The 25380-nt window shown below is 38.0% G+C and overlaps 2 protein-coding genes and 1 pseudogene across 3 annotated transcripts; 2 read left to right on the top strand and 1 right to left on the bottom strand.

The window, feature by feature from the left end:
* The first annotated feature begins 785 nt into the window (after window positions 1–785).
* LOC116286976 (glutathione peroxidase-like) lies at window positions 786–3499 on the top strand (annotated as a pseudogene). Its single transcript, XR_016119123.1, has 2 exons — window positions 786–1347; window positions 2265–3499. The product of XR_016119123.1 is annotated as a glutathione peroxidase-like (transcript).
* A 1767-nt stretch (window positions 3500–5266) lies between these two features.
* On the top strand, window positions 5267–20303 carry LOC116286977 (RNA cytidine acetyltransferase). Its single transcript, XM_031693577.2, has 29 exons — window positions 5267–5385; window positions 6557–6648; window positions 7181–7352; window positions 8191–8313; window positions 8393–8454; window positions 8923–9037; window positions 9626–9733; window positions 10182–10315; window positions 10597–10690; window positions 10768–10866; window positions 11041–11177; window positions 11426–11689; window positions 12071–12167; window positions 12525–12641; window positions 12968–13069; window positions 13301–13375; window positions 13657–13773; window positions 13880–14013; window positions 14217–14265; window positions 14509–14605; window positions 14948–15055; window positions 15508–15621; window positions 16374–16429; window positions 16547–16597; window positions 17175–17243; window positions 18237–18335; window positions 18992–19065; window positions 19140–19242; window positions 19807–20303. Exons 1-29 carry the CDS (start codon window positions 5278–5280, stop codon window positions 19873–19875), a joined length of 3039 nt encoding a protein of 1012 aa, XP_031549437.2. The 5' UTR covers window positions 5267–5277; the 3' UTR covers window positions 19876–20303.
* A 4023-nt stretch (window positions 20304–24326) lies between these two features.
* Window positions 24327–25367, bottom strand: LOC148912761 (uncharacterized). Its single transcript, XM_089026289.1, has one exon. The coding sequence runs from the start codon at window positions 25365–25367 to the stop codon at window positions 24327–24329; it is 1041 nt and encodes a 346-aa protein (XP_088882415.1).
* Between the last annotated feature and the right edge of the window lie 13 nt (window positions 25368–25380).

Here is a 25380-nt window from a genome sequence, read left to right as displayed (position 1 = left end):
ATTGTCCAATAAAAACATAGACACCTAATTGATAGCCACGTGCTAGAAAGTAAACACTCAAAAAGAACCAATTCCCAGTCGAAAAATAGTCATGATATGTTTGCACAAACCCAAAATCTTCCAAATATCTTTGAGTTTCTTTTAACAAATTCTGTACAAAATAATTTTCTGAAATGAAAGTTTCGAATTAAATTTTTCTAAAGCGTTTTAATTTCTTTTTAAATTAAAATCGGAGCGTTCTTCTGTTGAATATATTAAGGATTTTTTTTCGCGAACAGAAAAGGACATTCAAAAAAAAAAAAAGAAAAAAAAATTAGGACGATTAATTTTCTCTTTGTTTTGGTTCTAAAGTAAATAGCTATTTTACAGAAGCAGATGTTTCCATTGAAGCAAAAAAACATAATTCGGCTTTATTTACGACAATTTATTTATAATATTTTTCTGTTTTAAGCCTTCTTAAACCTTATTAGCAGCGCTAGAATGGTGCAAGTAACTGGTAGCTAAGAGTTTCCTTTTTGAACCAAAAGAATTTTGTACAATATTATGAGTAATTGTGGCTTTTTAGAATTCAAATTAGATCGGAGGAACTTACGAATTCCTTGAAAATTAAATTGTTAAACTTGGGATCTTTGTAAGACTATAAACATTCTCTGGACTTTGGAAGTTAGAAAAAATAGTGCATGATTTTCACACTTGATTCTCGTGGATCAATCAGCTGACTTTCTAAGCTGTTTGATATTCAAATTCCGCCTGTATTGTCATATAATTGGACGAAAAATTCAAAGCGCAAGTTCAGTCATCTTTTGACGCGCGCCAGCTGGAAGCAATATCCTGCTTATCCGCTTCGTGTTCAAAGAACATTGAAGTAAGGAGGATAAACGAGCTTTCAACATGGAAGCATCGTTCTCGTTGTCTCTTTTGGCGTTTTTTCTAGCCACAACTGTTACAGCGAATACGAATTCTTCTTGTAGAGAGAGCAAAAGCTCGCTCTACGATATACAACTGAAAGATTTGTACGGAAAACCCGTGCAATGGAGCGAGTACAAACACAAAGTTATACTCGTAGTTAATGTCGCGACATACTGAGGCTACACCAAGTTAAATTATCCACAAATGAATGCATTGATGAAAAAATATGGAGCAGAGAGAGAAGATGGATGTGGTTTTGCAGTTCTGGGATTCCCGTGTAACCAGTTTGGCAAACAAGAACCAGGAGAAAGCCCGGAAGAAATTCTCAACGGTGTGAAGTATGTACGACCAGGGAATGGTTTCAAACCAGCTTTCCCATTGCTGGAGAAAGGAGACGTGAATGGCGCGAAACAACACCAAATGTACACCTATTTCAAGGTAGAAAACTACAGCTCTTATATCTAAGATGTTTTACCTTGTTTCGTTTATTTTAAAACTAAGTTCTGAACTAACCCTGGGACTTTGAATAGCCTTACATTCGAATCAGTACAGATAGTCAAGTCAGCCCATACGTACAATACTTTACAATTATTTTGTTCCTCGCTTTCGGCGTTCACCGTCATCATCCATGGAATGACGAATCATCCGACATCGGGCGGCTGTGAAAACCAGCAATAGCAATTCTTTATCGATAGCACTTCTTAGGTGAAAACGTAAAGATTTAAATCTTAATTGTAGAAATTATCTGAAGATACAAGCCATGGGATAAGATCATCGTCATTTTCAGGGAAAAAAATCAATAAGTCAGTGATAAATTTTCTAACACTTTACTGTTTTTTTTCCTCTTTTTTCATTATGAATATAATATTTCCATTTCTCGCTTATCAATAATTGTCTGGGCTTTGGTAGTTTAATTATTTTCCCTCTAAATTTTTTTTACGGCATCTCTTCTGAGCAACGCCGTGTTCTCGGGCAACGACAGCGTATTCATGGATTTAAAGAAAATGTTTATTCCTTTTATTATAAAAACACTTTGTTTCAGTATGATGTTCGGTCGTTTCAAACAGCTGTAAAGTCTACAAGATCAGATCTGATAATGGCCCTTCTATAAGTGTTGTTCTATACCTCCGATCCTGTATGACACTATTTTTTTAAATGATCGAAATGTCAGTTAACTGTAAGGATTTAAAAGCGCTAGCTGGCCATAATATTTATAACTGTTATAACTACTAATTTTAGGTTATTTGTCAGTTAAATAAAAATTTTTTGATCATTGGCACCCTCATCTATCTCCATTCTTCCCTTCTTAGTCTTCCCCTTCATCTACTAAACAAACAACCAACCTCATGTTCCAGGAACACTGTCCCCTCCCCGGTGGAGTCATAATGAAAAGCGCCAAAGACATCATCTGGGAACCAATCAGAAGCGACGACCTTTCCTGGAATTTCAGCAAGTTCTTGATCGACCATAATGGCAAGGTAGTGAGGAGGTTCCTTCCCTCTGTCTCTCCTCTGGAGCTGAGCGCTGGCATTGAAAGCCTGATATCAAAATGTGTGGTGAAAAGAAGGCTGGAATGGATACAAAATAAGAAAGACAACGACGTCTTCTATGAAGAATACTAATGATGATATAATGCTAATAGCAGTAGTATTAAAATAATAGCAGAGTGTTAGCCTCATGTCAAACGTCGAACTTCAAATGAGCCGAACCTAATAAGGAATGGCTACCTTTCAAGATGACGCAGGGAACTGTGAAGGTGACTATTGAAACAATGGCTTATAAGTCGATCGTCTTTGATGTCATTCGGTTCGGCTCATGTGGAGTTCGACGTTTGACATGAGGCTAATACACTCTATTGCCTTCAAACAATTGTTACATTTGGGTCAGTTTTTATACATTTATTGTTACTGACCCAAATGCTTCAACTTGAAACAATTGTTTGAAGGCAATAGAGTGAATCTCTAATATCTGCCATTATTGGGTAAACTCCGTGCTTTATTAAAAGGGTTGGGTTAATTTTTATGCTAGGATAAAATCTATTTAGCTTATAAAAAATTATATGTTTTCAACGGTCCCAAGGCCGAACTCTGGGGAACACCAATAATTCCTTTCGCTCTGACGAGCTGAGCTTTTGATTCTAACAGCCCGAAGACATGGATGCGATGATGATGCATGTGTTGCTGTAACATTCACGTGTGACGTCGTCGACGTCACACGCTGCAGGACTGAAGTAGGAAGCAGCCGCGTTTCTGCCTTCTTTGAAGTCTCATGCTACGTCGCGCGGGAAAGAGAGAGGAGAGACGGGACGAGGTGCGAGGTCGAGTCGTTAATATTAGACTATGTGTCAAAGATGATAATGTTGTCGGTTATGAACCAGTTGATGACGTGCTTATTTTAAACTGTCGCTATTGCAGTCGATAAGCTCTGATGTTAGTTTATAGTCTTGTGCCGCCTTTAATGCATTCAGCTGTACAAGAGAGGCTAGGCTGGTGATCAGATAACGACTGATGTCTGAAATACTTATGACTGATAATAACATGCGGCATTGATGTGAGTATTGGGCTGAAATAAACGATCAATTCAAATTTGATTATCTGCAAGTCTTTTTCAGTAATGGATCCGCGATTCCCATTCCATGTCCTTGCTTCCTTGCTTCCTTGCTTCCTTCCTTGCTTCCTTGCTTCCATCCCTCCATCCCTCCATTTCGTTATTAATGGTACTCGCCTTCATCAGTGGTCGTGTAATTATACATACACTTTAAACAATCCCTCATACCTATTGATAATAAATAGTACTCGAGGTCGTGCTATTTCTTATACAAGTACGCATATACGATTAGGAAAAAAAACACAATCAAAATGTGAGTAAATACCGAGAATCAACGCCCCCTCAAAACTAAAATAAGCTCCTGTCAGTAAACCGTTCCGATTTTAAATCATTAAAGAGAGGGGGGGAAAAAAAGGAAAAAATAAAAATTAATAAAAAGAATAAAAAAAATAATAATAAAAAAAAAAAAAAAAGGAGGAAGAAAGAAAAAGAAAAATAATCGATTCAACTTTGCCATACCCCCGAGACATCCGCAGAGCTGAGGCGGCGTATGGACTTCGGACCTGACGGCGATTAAATCCTTCTGCCCTTGGGTGTACGAATTACGCAAGAAAATGTTCTAGCCGAAGCATCAGGGGAGAGACCAGCCAGCCCCCAGACCATATCGGCTAATCCCTTGCATCTCTGCCACGCACGGAATCGGTTGAAAGTATAATATCAAAAAGTCTAGTCTATTCGGTGCATTGTTTTCATGGCTATTGTTATGCTGATTAACCTGGAACCGTGGTCCAGTGGATAAAAGTTGGGCTTCAAAGACACTGGGTCAAGTCCGGTCGAGGGAAGTTAGTACCTGGATGGGTGAGCTATAAAAGTTATGCCTACAAAAAATTTTTTTTCTTAATTAGTTTAACCCAATAAACTGAATCCGTCTTAGTTTACGTAGAGAAGTTGTCGAAAATTAAAAACCCGCAGACATGTTTAATCCGCAATTTTTCAAGGTATCCTTGCTTGAAATCGACGAATTTCTAGCTTAACTAGGGGTATCCTTTATGCCTGATCTACCTGATTTGAGTAGTTTCCCCTTTACCTAATTTAGAATCCCCTTACCTGATTTAGGAGTACCCGTTTAACCTGATTTAGGAGTATCCCTTCACCTGATTTAGGGTTATCTCGTGATCGAATTGGGTGTTTTGAGAAAAAGACTACATCCCGGGCGTAGATTGCATATCAGAGCCTCCTCACGGACCAAATTACATACATTAATAGTATTTTATGGGGCCCTTCTCCGCCCGGGATGTAGTCTTCCCACGTATGTATTTTGGCTTCAAATTTAAACCATTTGCAAGCCATTTTATCGATTCCTACCACTTCTAGTAGGAAAAAAGAAAAAAAAGTAGATTCTGTATGACTGTAAAAAGCTCAACATACAGACTAATCCAGTCCTGGACAAAGCTGAAAAATTCTTATCACAATTATCCATACACTATAGACTTGACACCATTTTCGGATAGGCCTTAGAATTTTATCGATGCACTGCGTATCAAAGTCACAGCAAGCCAAAACAGAGATCGCCTTCCCTCGTTTCCCGAACTCTCTCTCTAGTAGCTCTGAGTAGCTCTCTCTCTCTCTCTGCCTTTTCTCTCTCTTTCTCTCTATTCCCAACCCCTTTATATCTGTTCAGACACCTAGCAGCCGTTTCAGCGATGTAAGTTGGGATAGCTGGGTAAAAATCAAACCGAGTTTACCTAAGTACTAAAGCGAGCCGCCGATGCTGGTTTATAGTTGGTCAGCGTCATACAGCACGTGTATCAAGAAATCAACATGGTGTTAAAGAAAGTAGATAACCGAATCAGGGTTCTCATCGAGAATGGCGTCCAAACAAGGCACAGATCCTTGTTCGTGGTCGTTGGAGATAAAGGAAAAGACCAGGTAAGCTTTAGATGAAATTTCCTTAGAAAAAAATAAAAAAGTTGGACAGTTTTACGTTCGCAAAGTTGAACTTTACACTACATTTCTATAAGTTTTTGTATTCTATTTTCTTCTATGTTCCTATTTGTTTCGTATTCCAAATATTATAAAATGTTTTCTTAGCATTATATTCGCTTTATAATGTACGCTTTCATGAAAATAGTTTTGAATCTTGAACGAAGGTCTCTAAGACAGGGATCCCGCGTTCAAAAGTTGTCAAGTTGTATAAATGAGTCACTGATTGATAGATGTCAATCATGGATCCAAAATATTGATCCCTTGCAGCAAGTCAGAATGCAGCTCAATTTGAAGAACATAACAATAGTTTTCAATATTCTCAGGAGATTGAAATTCTTTTGTTTTGTCCTCCAAATTGAGCTGCTTTGATGTCACATGCAAGGGGTTTATTAGACACACTGTTTTTGTGTGGAGCTAATATTATATTCTCACTGCTGTGGTCAAGGGTGGTTTGATCCTTGGACATGGCTATCCCATCTGCTTGTTGGTTCTCTCCTGTGCTTCAAGAGTTTGCAGATAACCTATTCAATGAATAAATTCGTATCCAGTGGATAAGTCAATGCTAATATAAATATCCAATAGATTTAGCCACTGGATAAGATTTATCCATCGGAAAGCACTGTCCATCCTTCATACAACTGGGCCCTGATTTTAAGAGATGGTATGCAAATTGGCTTAGGCTTTGATTGGCTGCAATGTCAATCCATTCTTAGACACATTCTGATTGGTCTGTGAGATCACACCTGACGTGTTTGTTGTAAAACAAATGGCATCATCAAAATGGGATAAGCCTCTCCCGATATCATATCAAAAGCAAAAAATCTATTCATGAATTGTTTTTATTATTTAGCAAAATTCAAGCAGAAGGCCAAACAAAAAAAAAAGTGTGTTTCCTGTTGCGCGACCGACCCTAATTTCCTTGCAGATTTTTGCCGACCCTAATAATTTTTTTCATTCCCAAATGCACCACAGGGTTCCCAGTAAGCTAATTTCTACTGTTGTTCAGTAAAAAAAAAATCTGACCTACCGACCCTAATCATTTTTCTCATGCAACAGGAAACACATGTACACTTATTTTTATTGTTTGGCCTAATTCTTCATAATACCGCTACAGGTTGTGATCTTGCACCACATGCTTTCCAAAGCTGCTGTCAGAGCCAGACCATCAGTGCTTTGGTGCTATAAGAAAGAACTAGGATTCAGTAGGTAAGTGAAGACTACTTATTTAAGAGAGAATAAGAGAAAAATATCAAATGCCCTTGGCAGGAATCAAACCCACGTCTTCAGTATTCCAGTCCGATGTGTTAACCACTACACCACAAGGACTGACAACGCTGGTAACACAGCCGGAATATGAAATGTAGGATACTTGTGAGGATCCCAGATTGATATTTTTTCTCTATGGGTAAATTGAACACCGTAAATATGTACGCAAGGAAAAGACATAGTATAGTAGTAATAAATTATGCGTTGGGTGTGTGTAGTGAAATAGAGAGAATAAGAGAAAAATATTGAAGATGAGAAGAAAAAAGAAAAATGTCCTTCTACAGATGATCTCCAATCGTGAGACAAATGAATAAGTATCATTTATTACGATTCCCATGATGAATGATCTTTTTCATTCTATTGGTTTGCCTGTGTTGATAATAAACACAGGGATCGCATGATACTAGATGCTATAAAGCTTTTTGATATAATTTAACTCAGAATATGTTTACGAATACATTTTATTCCCAAGCCATCGTAAGAAAAGGATGAAACAGTTGCAGAAAAAAATCAAAAGTGGTACACTTAATGTGAAAGAGGATGACCCTTTTGAACTGTTCATCTCGGCAACCAATATTCGTTACTGCTACTACAATGAAACACACAAGATCCTCGGCAACACTTACGGGATGTGTGTGCTACAAGTAAGTAGGGTTCTTTTTGCAAAATTTGTGTCAAGGTAAAAAATTACAGTTGATTTTGTTCTTGCAACATTTTGTTGTAAACCTCTTTACCTTGGGCGTAATGTTTTCCTATTTCAAACCATGTGTCATACTCTTGAAAATAAGATTCTTTCTTTGAGTTGTATCTATATTCATGTGTCTTCTCATGAAGGCAGAATTTAATGTGGAGTAAAGACCATCCAAAGACATGTTGTTGGACACAGCCCTACCCCTAGGGGGGTGTGAAAAATACTAGATAGCTGTATTTTAGCTGGAAATTTCTTGTTGAACATTATTCCCCCATCGAATACGGTCAAGAAAATTTGGTTTTCCAGAGGAAATCAAGTTGTACAACTGTTAAACAAAGAAATGCTACTTTAGGGAATGACATGTGATCTGAAATGGGAAATACATTACTGCATTTACTCGAATAAGTGCCTCCCCTGAATAAGTGCCATGCACCTTAAGGGGGCACTTCTTCTCATTACAGTATACTAATACCAGTACTGTTGTAGTAGTATAAAATTGATATTAAAAGAAAAGCATACTTTGACAATAGTGTACGCATTTCCTCCCGTTGAATAAGCGCCTCCCTCAAATAAGCGCCTCCCTCAAATAAGCGCCTCCCCCCGAATAAGCGCCCTGTTTTAGATGTGAAAAATTTAATAAGCGCCAGGGCACTTATTCGAGTAAATATGGTAGACCTAATAATAGTCAAACACAGTGCTAATCATAAATTAAGTGGTAGTGCATGTGGAATGAACCAGATGGAAGAGCCCCTTAATATTATATCTAAATATTATTTTTTCAAATTCACAAGGATTTTGAGGCACTCACACCCAACCTTCTGGCTCGTACCATTGAAACAGTAGAAGGAGGAGGAATCGTGGTGATTTTGCTAAGAACTGTGTCATCTTTAAGGCAATTGTACACCATGTCCATGGTAAGTACATAGCTGGATGCTAAGCTAAACTACCAGATATGATGTGACAAGAAATGATGATAAACTGTTGTTATTGTAGGATGTTCACAGTCGATACAGAACTGAAGCTCATCAAGATATAGTAGGCAGATTCAATGAAAGGTTTGTGAAATTCATTTTCATTGTGTTTTAATATTATGTATGTATACTACTTATAGACATACATTATCCATCTTGGTTTTCGTATTTAAGACCATACAACATTAGTTATTCTCTAGGGAATAAGATTCTTTGTTTTAAGTTGCTTCCATATTCATGGTCTTCTTAGGCACAACCGTTAAAGAAATAATTCTCTTGAAATAATACTAAGAATGATACAGGGTTTGAAATGGGGAAACATTGCAATAAAATGAATAAGGTCCAGCATCTTGCAATGCTTTCATCTCTGGTTTTCATACCTCCATCTACAATTAACTTCATTCAAATTCAGTGGAGAGCTTCTCACAGACACTCTGTGAAAGTGCTTCTGCTAAACCCCATTCAATGTTTTATTTTAGAACCAAAACAATCTTCATTAAATTGCAAGCTTACAGTAGATGACTAAACTTGCTGTTCTCTATTGTGTTACAGATTTATACTTTCACTGACCTCCTGTAAAGAGTGTCTTGTGATTGACGATCAGTTGAATATCCTGCCTTTATCATCACATATGCTCAGTATTACTGCAATACCACCAAAAACAAAGGTAACAATGAATGGACACAGTATAATGCACACATTTCCATAATTATGTGACCCACACAACTCGAGTCCTCTGTTTTTTGCTCCCATCAATCATATTTCTAAAAGTCTGAGTTAGTACATGGTAATTTTTTTGTTGATGGAAGCCAAGAACTCAGAGGCCTTGGGCAGCCTGAGTTGATCGCGTAATTATGACAATAGGCAATGTTTTTTTATTTTTATCTGAGTTAATTATGAGTTACAATTTTTTATAACTCATAATTATTTTATGATTCCACGGAGGGAATTTGTAAAAGGAGCCTCTTATCCCAAGTAAATTCCAATTTTCTTCCATACAAACTCTGTAATTTTGTTGTTTTTCTGACCACCCTCACCCCCCCAGAATTTCCAATCCCCTCCAAAGGTGGGGTACACATTTAACATTTGTATCTTAGTCTTAATTTGCCTTACATATGAACTCTGTAATTTTGTGACTCTTTTTCTGACCCCCCCCCCCCCCCATCCCCCCAGAATTTCCAATTCCCTCCAAAGGGTGGTGTACACATTCAACATTCAACATTTGTATCTTAGTCTTAATTTGCCTTTTTTCCAGGAAGAATCCATGTCCCCAAACGATATTGAACTGAAACACTTGAAGGAGTCTCTTCAGGACACACAGCCTGTTGGGACACTTGTCAACTGCTGCAAGACTCTTGACCAAGTAAGCTTGTAATAGGCAAGTAAGCTTGTAATAGGCAAGCAAGGGGGGGTATAGTGCAGTATAGTAGACTTGCCTCTCACATTTAGGATCTCAGGAACTGGAAGAGAATCATTATATTTTATGTCCACTCAAAGGGAGAGTCGAAAAAATCTGTGCAATTTATATAAAATTATAATTGTAAAATATACTTGTCTGCAGCAGAAAAAGGGAAAACCTTCTTAAAAATATGCACATCAAAAGATTGAATCAGTTAGTAAGAGCATCAGTCTGTTGTGCGGGAGGTTATGGTTCAAGGCTCAGCCACACCAACACTCAGGGTCTCAAAATAACTGAGGAGAAGGTGCTGCCTTTGTTATTACATCAGGGAATGGTTAGACCTGTCATGTGGCATGGATGACCACGTTAATGGTGGTCCTGTCCCTAATCAAAAATTGTTATGTCTTTACAGGCAAAAGCTTTATTAAAATTTATTGAAGCCATCTCTGAGAAAACACTGAGAACAACCGTCTCTCTTACTGCTGCTCGTGGCAGAGGAAAATCAGCTGCTCTGGGACTAGCATTAGCTTCTGCCATTGCATTTGGGTGAGAAATACTTGATAATTCACTCGTTCCGACCCAAAATATGGGCTAATACATCATAGATGAACAAAAATAGTGTCCTTTAGGACTATATGCATATATTTTATGAGTCGACATACATCATTTATACTTTGGTCCAGGATTTACTACCTAGGAATTCACCTACATTTGATATATTTCCCTGTCTTAGACATACTTTACTACCAACTAGTAATCCACTGGATATGACTTAATTTTCTCTTTTTTGTTGATTTTGAACTAATTTTACTATATTTTGTTGTCAGGTATTCTAACTTATTCGTAACCTCACCAAGCCCTGAGAACTTGCACACGTTATTTGAGTTTGTGTTTAAAGGATTTGATGCCTTGGATTACCAGGTAAATGATCTTTGTCTACAGAAATAATTCCTTATTAAAGGATATTCACTTATTAGTTTCATATATATTTTTTGTAGGAACACATAGATTACGAGCTTGTACAGTCCACCAACCCTGAATTCAATAAAGCCGTTGTTCGTGTGAATATCTTCAGAGAACACCGACAGACAATACAGGTATGTTGTGAATTCTTAAAAAATCTTGTAATCAATGGCGCTTTCTTCAAGCTTTTCTCCTGATGCATTTCCAAATTCCCGTTCAGTTAAGTGGATGAATAACAAGATGATTTGCAGCTGAAAGTTCTCATTCTACAAATATAATTAATCATGTACTATATGTTATCTTTACAGTATATCCATCCCTCAGATGCACAGAAGCTTGGCCAAGCTGAGCTTGTTTGTATTGATGAAGCAGCAGCTATACCTTTACCTCTAGTAAAGAGCCTCCTTGGCCCATATCTGGTGTTCATGTCATCTACAATTAATGGGTAAGGAATTCATACTTCAATACAGCTTTATCATGCTCTGACTTTGATTAACCCTGAGGTTGTTTCAGGGTTCGATCTGTGAGTTAGCCATGCCCTGACTTAGATCAGCCCAGAGATTGTTTCAGGGTTCGATCTGTGAGTTAGCCATGCCCTGACTCAGATCAGCTCAGAGGTTGTTTCAGGGTTCAATCTGTGACCCAGGCAACTACTTACTTTATTTCCTTTCATATTTTGTTTTCTTCATACAGATACGAAGGAACAGGTAGATCATTGTCCCTTAAACTGATAAACCAACTTCGTCAACAAAGTGTCCAGCAAGGAATAACAGCAACCAAATCAGACTCCACCACCACCCCCATGGGAAGGGTTTTGCATGAAGTGGCCTTGAATGAATCTATTCGATATGCTGCTGGCGATGAAGTAGAAAAGTGGTTGAATAGCCTGTTGTGTTTGGACGCTACTCTTGCACCATGTATTAGTGCCGGGTGCCCTGTGCCTGATAGCTGTGAGCTGTATCCTTTGTTTGAAAAAAGGAGTCTCGTTCAAGTCCATTTCCATCCATCCATCCATCCATCCATCCATCCATCCATCCATCCATCCATCCATCCATCCATCCATCCATCCATCCATCCATCCCATTCATGCTTCCATCCATCCTATTCATGCTTCCATCCATCCATCCCATTCATCCCACTTCTCCTTTCTGCCATCCATCTATTCACTTTATACCCACCCACCCTTAGTCCAACCATTCTCATAGATCCTCATGAATCCACTTGAACAAAGGCCGCTACAGCAACTTGTTACCTCAACTACCAAAAAAATAGCCACTGCATATTTCTTTTTCACTGAAATGTTATTTTAGTCTCTGAATTGTCCTTGACAAGATTCAGATACTATGTCAATAGAGACACACTCTTCTCGTACCATAGAGCATCTGAGGTGTTCCTACAGCGACTGATGGCTTTGTATGTTGCATCACACTACAAGGTTCGTCATTCTTTGATAGACTAATTGAAGGAAGAACCACAAAACCATGCAAAGTACTGAGCAGATCGAGAAAAGACATGGCTCCATTAATTTTAATGCAAGCTTGCACATTTTCCCCCACATGTCTCTTGTCTCCAAGACTGGTGCCTCAGAATGTCATTTTTAAAGGACTTAAGACAATTCAAGATAACTGCACGTTCTTCCCTCTTTGCTAAATCTGTTTATATTGCTTGACATATTGTTCTCGTTACTTGGCTGTTGTATTCTGATTAGATGATGAGGTCAATTTTGTCATTAAAATTTTTTTTTTGCTTTTGCATTGTTTACATTGATTTAGTGTTAATTCTCATTTTGTAGAATACACCAAATGATCTTCAGCTGTTGTCCGATGCACCTGCTCATCACATCTTCTGTCTTCTTGGTCCTGTTGATCCTTCAACTAAAACACTGCCTGAAGTTTACTGTGTACTACAGGTGTGTATGACTTTGATCATCATTATGTATCATCATCATCATGTATCATCATCATCATCATGCCATTGCCAGTCATCATCATCATCATCATCATCATGTATCACTACCATTGCATTAACTTAATGTCTCATTATCATTGGAATCATCAACACTATCATCATTATCACTAATACCATCATTGTCATCATTGTTATCACTATCAACATGTATCGTCATAATTGTAATCATCATCATTACCACCATCACCAGCATCAGTATCATACACTATCATCATTATCACACTTTGATCAGCCAACTTAATACTGAGTGAAACACTTTGAATGTAGGTTGCGCTTGAAGGAGAAATATCCAAGTCGACCATCATGAACAGCTTATCTCGTGGCAAAAGAGCTTCAGGTGACCTCATTCCCTGGACAGTCTCACAACAGGTAGGTTAGTCTCTGGTTCCTACTTTCTGGAAAACATGACTCATTATGGGAAAAACCCTGAAGTAAAGGGACTCAAACTCTACTCATGTGTGATGCTGAGTCCAGAACTGAGAGGCGAGTGCCACTACCTCTATAACAAATTGCAAATAAAGAGGTTGTTGAACGAATTATTGTGAGGCATATGCTGATTGTTTCATCTTATTATGATTGTGTTTTCTCTGTTTCTTGTAGTTTAATGACCATGAGTTTGCCAGCTTGTCCGGTGGACGAGTTGTACGGATAGCAACACATCCTGACTTCCAAGGGGTAAGTTTTGTAACTGTATATTGAACTGTAGCAATAACAGTAGAACAGTGCCATAAGTAGCAACAACAGCAGCAACAACAGTTGCAACGGTACCGCTGCAACAACAACAGCAGCAGCAACAACAGTAGCAGCAACAACAGCAGCAACAGCAGCAGCAGCAGCAACAGCAGCAGCATTAACAGTAACAGCAGCAACAACAGCAGCAGCAACAACAGCAGCAACAACAGCAACAACAACAGCAACAACTGATTATTGATGAGTTTTTTTCTGTTTCTTTGTAGATGGGTTATGGAAAACGTGCATTACAACAACTTATTCATTATTATGAAGGAAAGATCCCAAACCTGTCAGAAAATGGTCATGATAATACCAAAGAAATAGCTGTGAAGGACGATGAGGTAAATGAGTAACCCTTCTCTTCCTTCTTGTCCTTGTCCTCATCTAATCCCTGTTCTACGTAGACACAATACGGATGATCAATTTACTGTTCTGTATTTTACACAGGATGTTGGCCTAATGAAAGAGTCAATCAGTCCACGAGAAAATCTTCCACCATTGCTCTTAAAATTAAGCGAGCGAACAGCAGAAAGACTAGATTACGTTGGAGTATCGTATGGCTTAACCTCTAACTTACTCAGGTAAAATGGAGAATAATAATAATGATGTCTAGGATGACCATGACAATGTCAGCAATAATAAAAAATATAACAAAAATAATGAAAGAGTATATAGCAAATTCTCATCAAATGTCTAACTAAGGTTGTTGTTCAGGATTGAAAATTGTTTATTTCTGTTCCCTATTTTTTGTATTGACTCTATCAGTTGTTAATTGGTTTTCTAGGTTTTGGAAGAGGAGTGGCTTTGTTCCAGTGTATTTGAGGCAGACACCTGTGAGTACTTTTTCTATATTTTTAAGGCCCCACTTTTTGACCTAAGTAATGAGTGAGTGCTGGAGGTTCAACATGCGCCAGTGGCTCAAGGAATGAGCAAGAATGTGTGGGGTTTTCATGCTGGAAGTTCAATGAAAGTGTGTGCAGAAAGTCAGTTGAGTGAATTGAATACTGAAGGTTTGATGATTGAGGTGCTAAAGTGCCAAATTGTCGTTTTGACCTTTGCTTTCATTTTCCCCCCAGAATGATCTGACAGGGGAGCATTCTTGTATTATGCTGCGCATGCTCAATGAGAGTGAAGTAGATTCTAGTGAAGACTGGTTGCGTGCCTACTGGACTGGTCAGTTAACAGTATGATAATATGAGCTATGTCTATTACCATGGTCATCCTTATGGTTATCATCCATCATTATCATGTCTGCTATGAGCATTATCAGCATTATCATCATCAAAACCATCATTAACAATGTCATCATCTTCACCACCATATCATTACCATTATCATAACCACCATCACCATCACCATCATCATCATCACCTCCATTATCACCATTACCACTATCATCACCATAATCATCACCATCACCATCATCATCATCATCATCATCATGATCTTAGTTGTCATTGTTATCTCTAGATCTTCTTTTCATTTATTAATACTAAAAGTTTTTATATTCTCCAGATTTTCGTCGCCGTTTTCTATCTCTTTTGTCCTACCAGTTTCATGTGTTTGACTCATCGCTGGCTCTCAGTATTTTACAACATAAATCAATGAAAGCTAACAAAAAAGGTAAAAAATAACTCCCCATTCTAAAAGAACAAACAACAATCAAACAAATAAAGATAAAGAATGAACATGCAGACTAAACATAACATAAACAGATAAAAAACCAGCAACGAAACAAAACAAACAAAGTAACGGAAAAAAGCAATCCAGCATGCAAACAAGCAAACAGATAGATGAATCAATAATAAATAAACCCTCAACAAAGCAAAAACAAACAAATAATCAAGCAAACAGACAAACAAAAATATAATATGCACCTTTGATTCCACAATTCTCCTTCAGCATTCTTTTTTGAGCTAAAAGGGCATTACGTTATAAATGCAGTTTATTTTTGGATTATTAATAATAATGATAATAGTTTATCTGAACAAGTATCATGGGTAGAGGAGCTATTACTCGATAAAACATGAATGCGTAATGAATGTTTGATGTGTTCCCTGTACTCTACTTATTAGTGATCTCCAAATCTGAGCTGGAGCATTCTTTAACAAAGTATGACATCAAACGCTTGGATCTTTACTCCAAGAACATGGTTGACCATCACTTGGTGACCGATCTTATGCCTGCTAGTAAGTAGCTATTTCTGTACATAGAGTAGTTAAGATTTCTTCACATGGGTAGTGTGTACTGCTAATAATTGGCTGCCTTTCGCTTCTGTGGTCATGGGTTCGATCTCTACACCAGCCATCAGGGCGTAACCAGGGATCTTGCAGGGGAGGTGCACAGGCAATGATTTGCAGAACCAAAAAAAGAAAGAAAAAAAAGAAAAGAAAAAAAAAAAAAAATTAGCAGAACCAAAAATAAAAAAGTAGAACCAAAAAAAGAAATAATGGGTGAGTGATTCTTAACAATGCTTCAATATGCAGATGGAAAGTGGTCTTCATTTAATCAAAAAATATTAATACAATTTTACATGCAATTTTAAAGCAAAAGGAGATAGATGAGCAGACGTTAAGCTTTTATGGGGGGGGGGGGGGGGGTTCACGTGCACCCTAGGCTCCCCCCTGGTTAGGGCCCCAGCCATCATGTGAGTAGAGGACTCTGCTTGTTGCTTCTCTCCTGGGATTTGAGGATTTTTCTCCTGATCCTTTGGTTTTCCTCCTCCAAAAAAAATAAACATCTAAATTCCAATAGATCTGAGCAATCACCCCTTGCATATATCATAGTAAAATATATGACGACAAGCCAGAGGGGGAAGCTCTTACTAGATGAGGATAGAGTACTAAAACATAGTGTAGTGATGCATGATAATCTTGAAAGATATTGGATTTGTGGAGAAACAGTTTATGACTAATTTTCTGCATATTTTTTTACTATTCAGATGCCAGACTCTTTTTCCTGGATAAATTAGACTTTTCTCTTTCTGCTGTACAATCGGTTAGTATAACATTAGTATTGCTAATAATCATAATTTGCAGACTTCAATCTAAACTTTTAAGTCTGAAGGAAATACAGAAATTGTACTCTAGAATATATCATTTGTTTCACCCCCAGGCAATTCTTCTCGGCATTGGCTTGCAACACAAGTCTTTTGAAGATCTTGAGGTAAGTCAATAAATGCACATCTCCAAATGGTTTAAGAATGCAGTACATTCCAGTTTTAAAGGTTTAGTTAAGGCGAAATCAAAACAGTGGCTTAAAGAAGAGAGGCACAAGTAGGGTGAATGTACATCAACCTTCAAAAAATAAATTCATTTCTTACGCAAAGAAAAAGTTAAAAACAAGATATACAGGTTGTACAATGGGTACAACAGTTTGTATGCAGTAGCCATTGTAACTGTACCAGTCCCCATAGGTTTGACTCCTGACTTGTCCAATTGAAAATCTCTGTCATGGTCAGGGCACCACAATTCTGTACCTTGTTTGGGCTCTTTATTCTGAATAGAAAATTCAAGGCAAGAAAGTAATGACTTGCGAACTGGAAGCTATTTACAATTATTGTCAAGAAATATGCCTTTTTTTGCGTTAATAATAGGAAAAGAGCAACAAATCTTACAGTCATAATATAAATAATATTTAAATAGAAAGCTCCCCATTTATATTTTCGATGTGTCAAATGAAATCAAAGATTTTGAGTGTTTTTTTAAATCTTAAATTGTGTTTCAATATATTTGTATTTTAGAAAGAACTTGACCTTCCAGCTAGTCAACTTCTTGGCCTTTTCAACAGAATTGCCAGAAAACTTGTCCAGGTAGCCAATCGAATTAAGCACTTTTGCAGGAAACCTTCACTTAGAATTTCACACTCAATCTCATCTGGAAAGTGAAACAGTCAGTAGGATGAATAATTGGGAAGCCATTCAAAAGTAAATGGGAATGAGTTGGGAAGACATTTAAAAGCAAATGGAAACGAGTTGGGAAGCCAATTCAGACATAAATGGGAATGAATTGGGAAGACATTCGAAAGTAAATGGGAATGAGTTGGAAAGCCATTCAGATGTAAATGGGAATGAATTGGGAAGACATTTAAATGTAAATGCATTGGGAAAAGCCATGCAAATGGAAATGGAAAAAGATTGGGAAGCCATTTAAATGTAAATGGGAATGAGTTGGGTAGCCATTCACATGGAAATGGAAAAAGACTGGGAAGCCATTTAAATGTAAATGGGAATGAGTTGGGTAGCCATTCACATGGAAATGGAAAAAGACTGGGAAGCCATTTAAATGTAAATGGGAATGAGTTGGGTAGCCATTCACATGGAAATGGAAAAAGATTGGGAAGCCATTTAAATGTAAATGGGAATGAGTTGGGTAGCCATTCACATGGAAATGGAAAAAGACTGGGAAGCCATTTAAATGTAAATGGGAATGAGTTGGGTAGCCATTCACATGGAAATGGAAAAAGACTGGGAAGCCATTTAAATGTAAATGGGAATGAGATGGGAAGCCATGCAAATGGGAATGGGAATAAATTTGGAATTCATTCGAAGAAAAAAAAAAAAAAAGGAATAAATTGGGAAGACATTTGAAAGTAAATGGGAATGAGTTGGGAAGCCATTTGGACCTAAATGGGAATGAGTTGGAAAGCCATTCAAAAGTAAATAGGAATAAATTGGGAAGACAATTAAATGTAAATGAATTGGGAAGCCATGCAAATGGAAATGGGAATAAATTTGGAAGTCATTTGAAATTAAAAGAATAACATATATATGAAGTGAAAACAAATGAAATTTACTTTTTTTCAGTGTTATAATACTGTTCTTGAATCTGCAATTGAAAATGAAATCGTAAAACAAAAGGAAGTGAATATGGAACCTCTGGCCAAGACCCTCAACCAAGACTTGGTAAGAAACTTACAGAGGCAGTGCTTCTTGATACACTTAGTAGTTCTATTCAGCTGAGGATGAGTTAATAAGTGGAGTTCTGAAATGGAGAAATTTTAGTTAGTTTGGGGGGGGGGGGGGGGGGGAGGTGGTAGCCTCCTATGCAGACTTTTTTTGTCACACAATTAACGTTTCTCACCCACACTAGAGAAACATTGCTTGACGACATGAACACCCTAAAGACGTTTAAATTGGAGGCTTGCATGGAAGGGGGAGTTGGAGAGAGGATTATGACACCACTATTGTGAAAACTATAGCAAAGCTACCAATGAAGAAATAGGAAACACACGCACGTGGTGTGTGGAGTTATAAAGCATGCGGGATTGGCAGAACACGAGAGAAGTGTTAGTAGGAGAAGCATGACACGTAGCGGAGTGCTTCCCGACACTCCTCAAGTTTTGTTGCAATCCCCAAGTGCTTTATAACTCCACACAGCAAAGCACAGCGAGCAAATTTTTTATTTCTTTTATAAAATGCAAAGGGCTTGTGCGTGCTGTGTGCTCTCATAAAGCATGCGCTCCCAACCAATCAGAATGCAAGATTAATAACAGTTATTTTATAACACACTACAGCTGTTTCATGCGTATTATTAAGAGTGAATGTTTCATTTTATAAAGGATGAAGCGGCTATAGAAATGGAGGCCAAGCAAAAGAAGGAGCTTGAACGAATCAAAGAGCTTGATTTGTCAGAGTAAGTGACTTACAAACCAGATCTCTTGAGTTAGACCAATTTGAAGTGTCTGAAGTGGTCCATTTTTTCCCCAGGTATGCTATTTCTGGGAAGGATGAAGAATGGAGTACTGCTCTTGGAGGGAAAGAGAAACAGCATACAATTGTTAGCATTCCAAGCAGCAAGAGAAAGACCAAGGTAGTCCACCATCTCTGTTGACGTTTTGATTTACAAGTTTAATAATTTTAATCCAATGATTAAGTAAATATCTTTCTTTGCTTCCTCCCTCTCTTCCTCCATCCACCTTCCACCCATCCTCCATTCCTCCATCCCTCCCTTGCTTGCTTGCTTCCATCCGTCCTACATTCATCTTCCATTTATCTCCTATTTCTTCCATCCATCCAATTTTCCTTCTCTTTTTTCATCTTTTCTTCCTTCCTTTCTTTCTTTCTTTCTTTCTTCCTTGCTTCCTTCCTTCCTTGCTTCCTTGCTTCCTTGCTTTCTTTCTTTCTTCCTTCCTTCCTTCCTTTCTTTCTTCCTTCCTTCCTTCCTTCCTTTCTTTTTCTTTCTTCCTTCCTTCCTTCCTTTCTTTTTCTTTCTTTCTTTCTTTCTTTCATTCTTTCATTCATTCATTCATTCATTCTTTTTTCTTTCTTTCTTTCTCTCTCCCTCCCTCTCTCTCTTTGTTTTCCTTCTACTCTTTCTATTTTCTTTTTTATAATCCCTATCTAATTAATTATGGTTTATTTTATTTCATTATAGCCCGAAGAAGAGACAAAATCAGCTAAGAAACAGAAGAAATCTAAGAAACACCACAAAAAGACCAAATGAAGTTCGAAATCTTGACTTCATTCCATTCCAGAATAAAGAGAAATTAAGCCTGTAGGATGTGATAATTTAATCTACTTTTGACAGTTTTTATTCCCAATCTCTGTTTGTGTGACATGAATCATAAACAATCTTTTAATGTTACAAGAAAGCAAAAAGATAAACATCAAGGAAATGACAACCAAGTTTTGGCCATCTTAAAAAAAGTTTCAAAAGGAAATAATATGATCCTACAATAGATCTGATGTGAAATCTTTTAACAAAATATATTTGGGAGTGCAACACAGTGTATGTACCTCAGGGAGCCCAAAAGCAATAGCATTTTCTCTTGTAGAAACGGAAATAAATGCTTTGCAGACATATTATTGCTTGGTAAAGGAGCATTATTGTTGAGTAAAATCCTTGGTGTTTGTAAAATTCACCTAAATTTATCATTGCATATTCATTAATGGATGCTAATCTCTGGGGGGGGGGATATCATTCCTGTAAGAAAGGTGCTGTTCCTGTGCTGTTCCTCAATGCAATTGTAGATATTATTATATAGTTTAATATATTTTCACTGGGGGCTCTCAACTACAAAGCCTCATGGTATAGGAAAGATATGGGGAGGATCAGCGCGAGGCAGAAGGAGCGAGAGCTCCGCAAAGTATAGTTGTTGTCACCGCTGCGAGGAGGTGGGTGGGGCTTCGAGAGCTAAGGAGTAAACCGTCATGGCTTAGACCAAGAGAGATTTATGGTCAGATTTCTGAATTTATATCTAAACTCTAATTGCGATGATATAATGCAATCCCAAGGGATAGAAATTTCATGCAAGAATGGGAGTTATGTGAAGATTAGGGTTTTTCGAAGAGAAGTCCCCAGAGAAAATAGTGTTTGACTACCATTTGGATAAATGACAATTATCTTAGTTGTACCCGATGGAAAAATAAAATAAATGTCTATTTAAAGGTACCAGGTAACTGGAATCATGAGATTTAAGAGCGGATGTCCATAAATGTCAACTACCGCGGGAAAATCGAAAAAATTCGAAAATTCCTAAAATATTCCAGAAGAAAGCCTTTGTGGTTCTTATTACCAGAAAAATACTTTTAGGATATTCCGCTTTTTAAATAGCGATGTTTTAAATGTTTTGTAATTCACGCCTAAAACGGCGATTTTGAGAGGCGAATAAGGCCGAGTTTTAACGATGTACCTTGCCCCAAATTTCTTCAAAATTTTTAACATTTTGTTTTCTACAGGTGATTTGAAGCTCGCCTAACCTTCTTCGCTTGATTATTTAAAATTGGCATGCAACGAAATTTTTTTTTTGATTTTTGAAGAAGGGCCTAATTTATTCAGTTTTGACAAAGTCAAATATTGACCATTTTCGAAAGCATTAAAAGTCAACTGGTACATCGATTAGCCTCATGATATTATATGCTGTGGATAAACAATCGTTTCAAGAGTTTATTACCGAAATCCAAATCTCGGGCACTTTAAATGGGAACTTTTGAGAGCTTTTTATGTACATAGTACTTTCACAACAATAGTGACCTTTTGACCTGACAAGCTATACCAGGAAATTACATTACTTCAGAGAAAAAAATTATGTACACACTTAAGATACCTGATAAGATAAACTGAAACAAATTATATAGAAAAGAATCCCTTTTGGAATAAAAAGGAAGAAAGAAAACGAAAGCTTTGTGGTAGAGAAACATACGGTTACATTTTTACGGCTTACAAGATCGACTGATAATAAACATAAAGTATGCATATCATTATATAAGGCCGAAACAGCAACAAGCGCTTGGTGAAAATATATGAATTGTTGGAATGGCCAAATATGGTTGTAAACAAAACAAAAAAGAGAAGGGGAAAAAAAGAAAGGAAGGAAGAAAGGAAGGATAGATGGATGGATGGGTGGGTGGGTGGGTGGGTGAAAGGAAGGAAGGAAGGAAGGAAACCTTAATTATTCCACTTGTTATAAGGGAAACTTGGTAAACAATACTTAAAGCTTACTCAACGAGAACTAAAAATGTCTTTGTCTTTAATATTGGAGACGGTGGAATCGTACTGATACTTGGAAGTAATGTTTACCCGGTAGTGATAACGAGTGTTTATGTCACGCCTGTCTGACGCTTTCCTTGTTTGCGCAGGGACATGATTGAATTAGTTCCTTTATCAGCGAAACATAAGGAGCTTTGCGATGTACCTTGATATGGTCAACACAGACATCAAAATATTCACAAATGGAACGAAGTAAAGGTACAGTAAGCTTAGAGAGCTTCCCAGAGTAGTGCAGACTGCACAGATTATACGTGTCATAAACTATAGGATACACCAGTTGCACTTCCCTCAAAATTAATTGGCGTGTCTTCTCATATTCCTGCTGATCCTCAACTGCCACAAGGCCAGCTTCGATGACAGCACTCGCCTCTTCAACTCCTCCACGTCGGATCTTTCCGGAATGTCGAGAAAAGAAGGACTTGATTTGCTTTGCCGTTAGAAACTCACTCATTTCAAACAGTCTGTTCCCCTCGCAATCACGGGCATAACGCATATCTTTGGCAACGATTTCAGGATCCACCTTGTGTCCACTTTCTTGGCCGATTCTGAATTTATCTACCAAGTACTCCTTTTGCTTTTTATTAAAACGCGAAGACTTTTTTCCTACTTTCAAAGCCCAGCCAGCAGGAAGAGGGTCACATTCACTGGAATCCGTCACTGACGTAGAGCCTTGAATACTGGGGTAGACACCTGCCACTTTGGCTTTATCCATAAGGGTTAGCTTCTCTGGAGTTAAATCACATTTTCCGTAAAAAATATGGTTTTCCAAGTTGGTATACCGCTGGTACACTTTCGTACACCCTTCATTGGGACAGCAGAAAAGGGAACCATGGCTCTCGCTGCTGGAATTGGGACTTTCTTTTTCATCCTTTTTATTGGATTCTTCTGATTTTCTTTCTGGTCAGCCTTCGTTACGACTGTAAAATCTCCGTTACAAAAAGGGCTCTCAAACTCGTAGGTCTTTAGGCTTGGTACTGAAAACAACAATTATGATGCCATGAATACTAACTAACTTAATAAGCATATCTGTAGCTTTATATTCACGAGAATTTCTTTCAGCTGGAATATTTCATTAGCTGTCATTAAAAGGCAATATATAACGGCAAAACAGGGTGAGAAAAGGGATGAGAAAATAAAATGAATTATATACAACATGATTATAAAATATGACAGAACTATGGATCTAGTTCTGCAAAAGTATTTGTTCGCTTGATGAAATAAAAATTCTTTTATTGTGACATTATTTACCTTTCAAGTATTTTTCTTCTATCACCTTTCCTTTACCAATACCGTAGGCTCGCCAAGCAGTTATTGAACCTTTGGCGTACTGGAAATTATTAAGCAAACTGATACCGGCCCACTTTTCAAACAGACTTTCGACATCTTGTGTAACATTTGAATCTACGATAGCGACACGTACGCCTTTAATACCACCATTAGAAAGGATTGCGTCCTTGAGCTGATGAGCTGTTTTAACATCATTGCCTTCATTGACGTATCTCCTTAGGTGCGCTTTGATGCTTGCTGCTTTCCTATCGCAGGGACCTTTCCCGCCTTGTGGGTCACTGAAGTCAACCCTTTCTACACTAATACCGGTCTCAGACTTCATTCCAAGGCAGCCTGTTACCATCATACAGCTATGATAACATCCAGCATTATCTTGTCGCAGGAAGGCTTTCGTTAACTCGGGGTGTTCTTGTTTCAGTGTGCAGAGGATACGCTGGATGATTCGTAGAATGTCAAAGCTTTCTTGGGAGCAGTTTTGAGCAATGTGTACAAAGGCCTGTTGTTCAAATGTGTCTTGTACCTTTCTAACGACCACACTGATGTGCCAAGATATGCCTCTTTTTCCAAACCAGTCGGACTGAGATTCTCTGTAAGGAAGGGGCAAGAATTTCATAGCCCAGTCCTGTGTAATCAAGATGGTATGGTCATCCAGGCTTTCAATGACATTTGTTCGACCCACGTCTTGCCTAATGCACCTCAGCTGATGAGACTTCCACGCTTCAATAGCTTGAATAGCCTGGCTACAAGAATATACTAAATCATCATGCTGATCTTCAGGAAAACTAGCAAGCTTTACAGCATTTTCTATGGACTGTAATGTCTTTTTTAATGCTTCACATTCCTGACAATACATATCGTGGTTGTGTGGGTAAGGCAATGCAAAGGCTTCATCTTTACTGTCTTTCAAAGCGTAGACAGGACAATGATCTCCGATGCTCGAAGATTCTGAAACATGGACCTAAAGAGCAACGTGTCTGTTAGTATGATTAATGTTCAGAGTATGAATAAACTAATATAACATTTTTCGCAGGTAGCGCAAATCTAGTCCCATGTAAATGTGCATAAGTATCTGGAGGAGAGGGAGTGACTTTTTCATTTATTTAGTGAGACAGCTCTCCTTATGAGCTTACTAAATAATTAAGAGCACTAAATTTGTTTTTTGATATTACCTTGTAATCTGTTTTCAAATATTGTTTTCCTTCCTTTAGCGCTTTCTTATAATCTCTGATCATGAGGACGCCATTTTCAATTGGAACATCCGAAGTTTCGAGTCGATCCAATATGCTGGCAAGATCGTCGAATGCTTTTGCACCTTCAGCCGCAATGTAGTCAAGTCCCTGGAGAGATTTTCTGACAGTAGCGCTACAGCAAGACAGGATGCGAAGCATCGTTGAATTTCCAAATGGAGTAAATCCAGACTCTGAGCAAAACTGCTGGTACTGTTGTACTATCCGTTGAGGAATAATTGTTCGGATAACATTTGGGGTCTCAAGGATATCACCAGATGATAATTTTAGGTATTTCTGTCCAAATGGAAGATCTTGCACGACGTGCGGGCTGGTAATGAATGACAAGAAATGATCCAGCTGGTTCTCCTCGACACGCATCCGTGGACTTTTACGCAAAGGCAGAGGTACCCCACGACCATATTGTAACTTATGGACACGCGCAATCTTAAACCTGTACTGAGTTAGACCTGGTATGTAAGACTGAATCTTTTCAAATGTTGTTAGATCAGCCATTATCGAAAGCATTTGCCTTCGAGTGTCCCAGCTTGCAGCATTATTGTAGGTCTCCGCCAGAGCTTTCAGGTACTTGCTGTCTGTGTTTTGTATATTGAGAGATTTTTCTACTTGTTGGGAAGCCTTCAACGTATTCCAAAGGGGAGCGGCGTCCTCTGCTGCAATTACCTTTAAAGCTGCTACCACTGTGTCCTTTGCTTTAGATATTCGATTGGTCTTGGTTTTGATACTGGCATTTACCCATCGTTTCTTAGGCTCAGAAACTGTTGACACGCTGCATGCTGAAAGAAATTCATTTAGATTTAATCTTCGAATAGACAGTGTACTGAGGCTGGAGATTTCGCATGAAGAACCAGTGGAAGAAGAATCTTGATTGCTAGGCGGCACGTACTCAGCGTCCTCTATGGAAAGATTCATCATTGCGCTACAT

Source organism: Actinia tenebrosa, unplaced genomic scaffold (genome assembly GCF_029948245.1).
Source record: "Actinia tenebrosa isolate PJP-AT-01 unplaced genomic scaffold, QUT_ActTen_1.0 PGA_scaffold10__47_contigs__length_13832649, whole genome shotgun sequence".
NCBI lineage: Eukaryota > Metazoa > Cnidaria > Anthozoa > Actiniaria > Actiniidae > Actinia > Actinia tenebrosa.
The sequence above is the reverse complement of the archived record's forward strand: the minus strand, read 5'-3'. Positions and strand labels throughout refer to the sequence as shown.

Excerpts from the sequence above, each read along its gene's own strand:
- LOC116286977 (XM_031693577.2), top strand. The coding sequence starts at position 5,278 with ATGGTGTTAAAGAAAGTAGATAACCGAATCAGGGTTCTCATCGAGAAT. Across the intron at positions 10,867-11,040 it reads AACACCGACAGACAATACAG|TATATCCATCCCTCAGATGC; the intron begins GTATGTTGTGAA and ends TTATCTTTACAG. Across the intron at positions 17,244-18,236 it reads TTGCCAGAAAACTTGTCCAG|TGTTATAATACTGTTCTTGA; the intron begins GTAGCCAATCGA and ends ACTTTTTTTCAG.
- LOC148912761 (XM_089026289.1), bottom strand. The coding sequence starts at position 25,367 with ATGAATCTTTCCATAGAGGACGCTGAGTACGTGCCGCCTAGCAATCAA.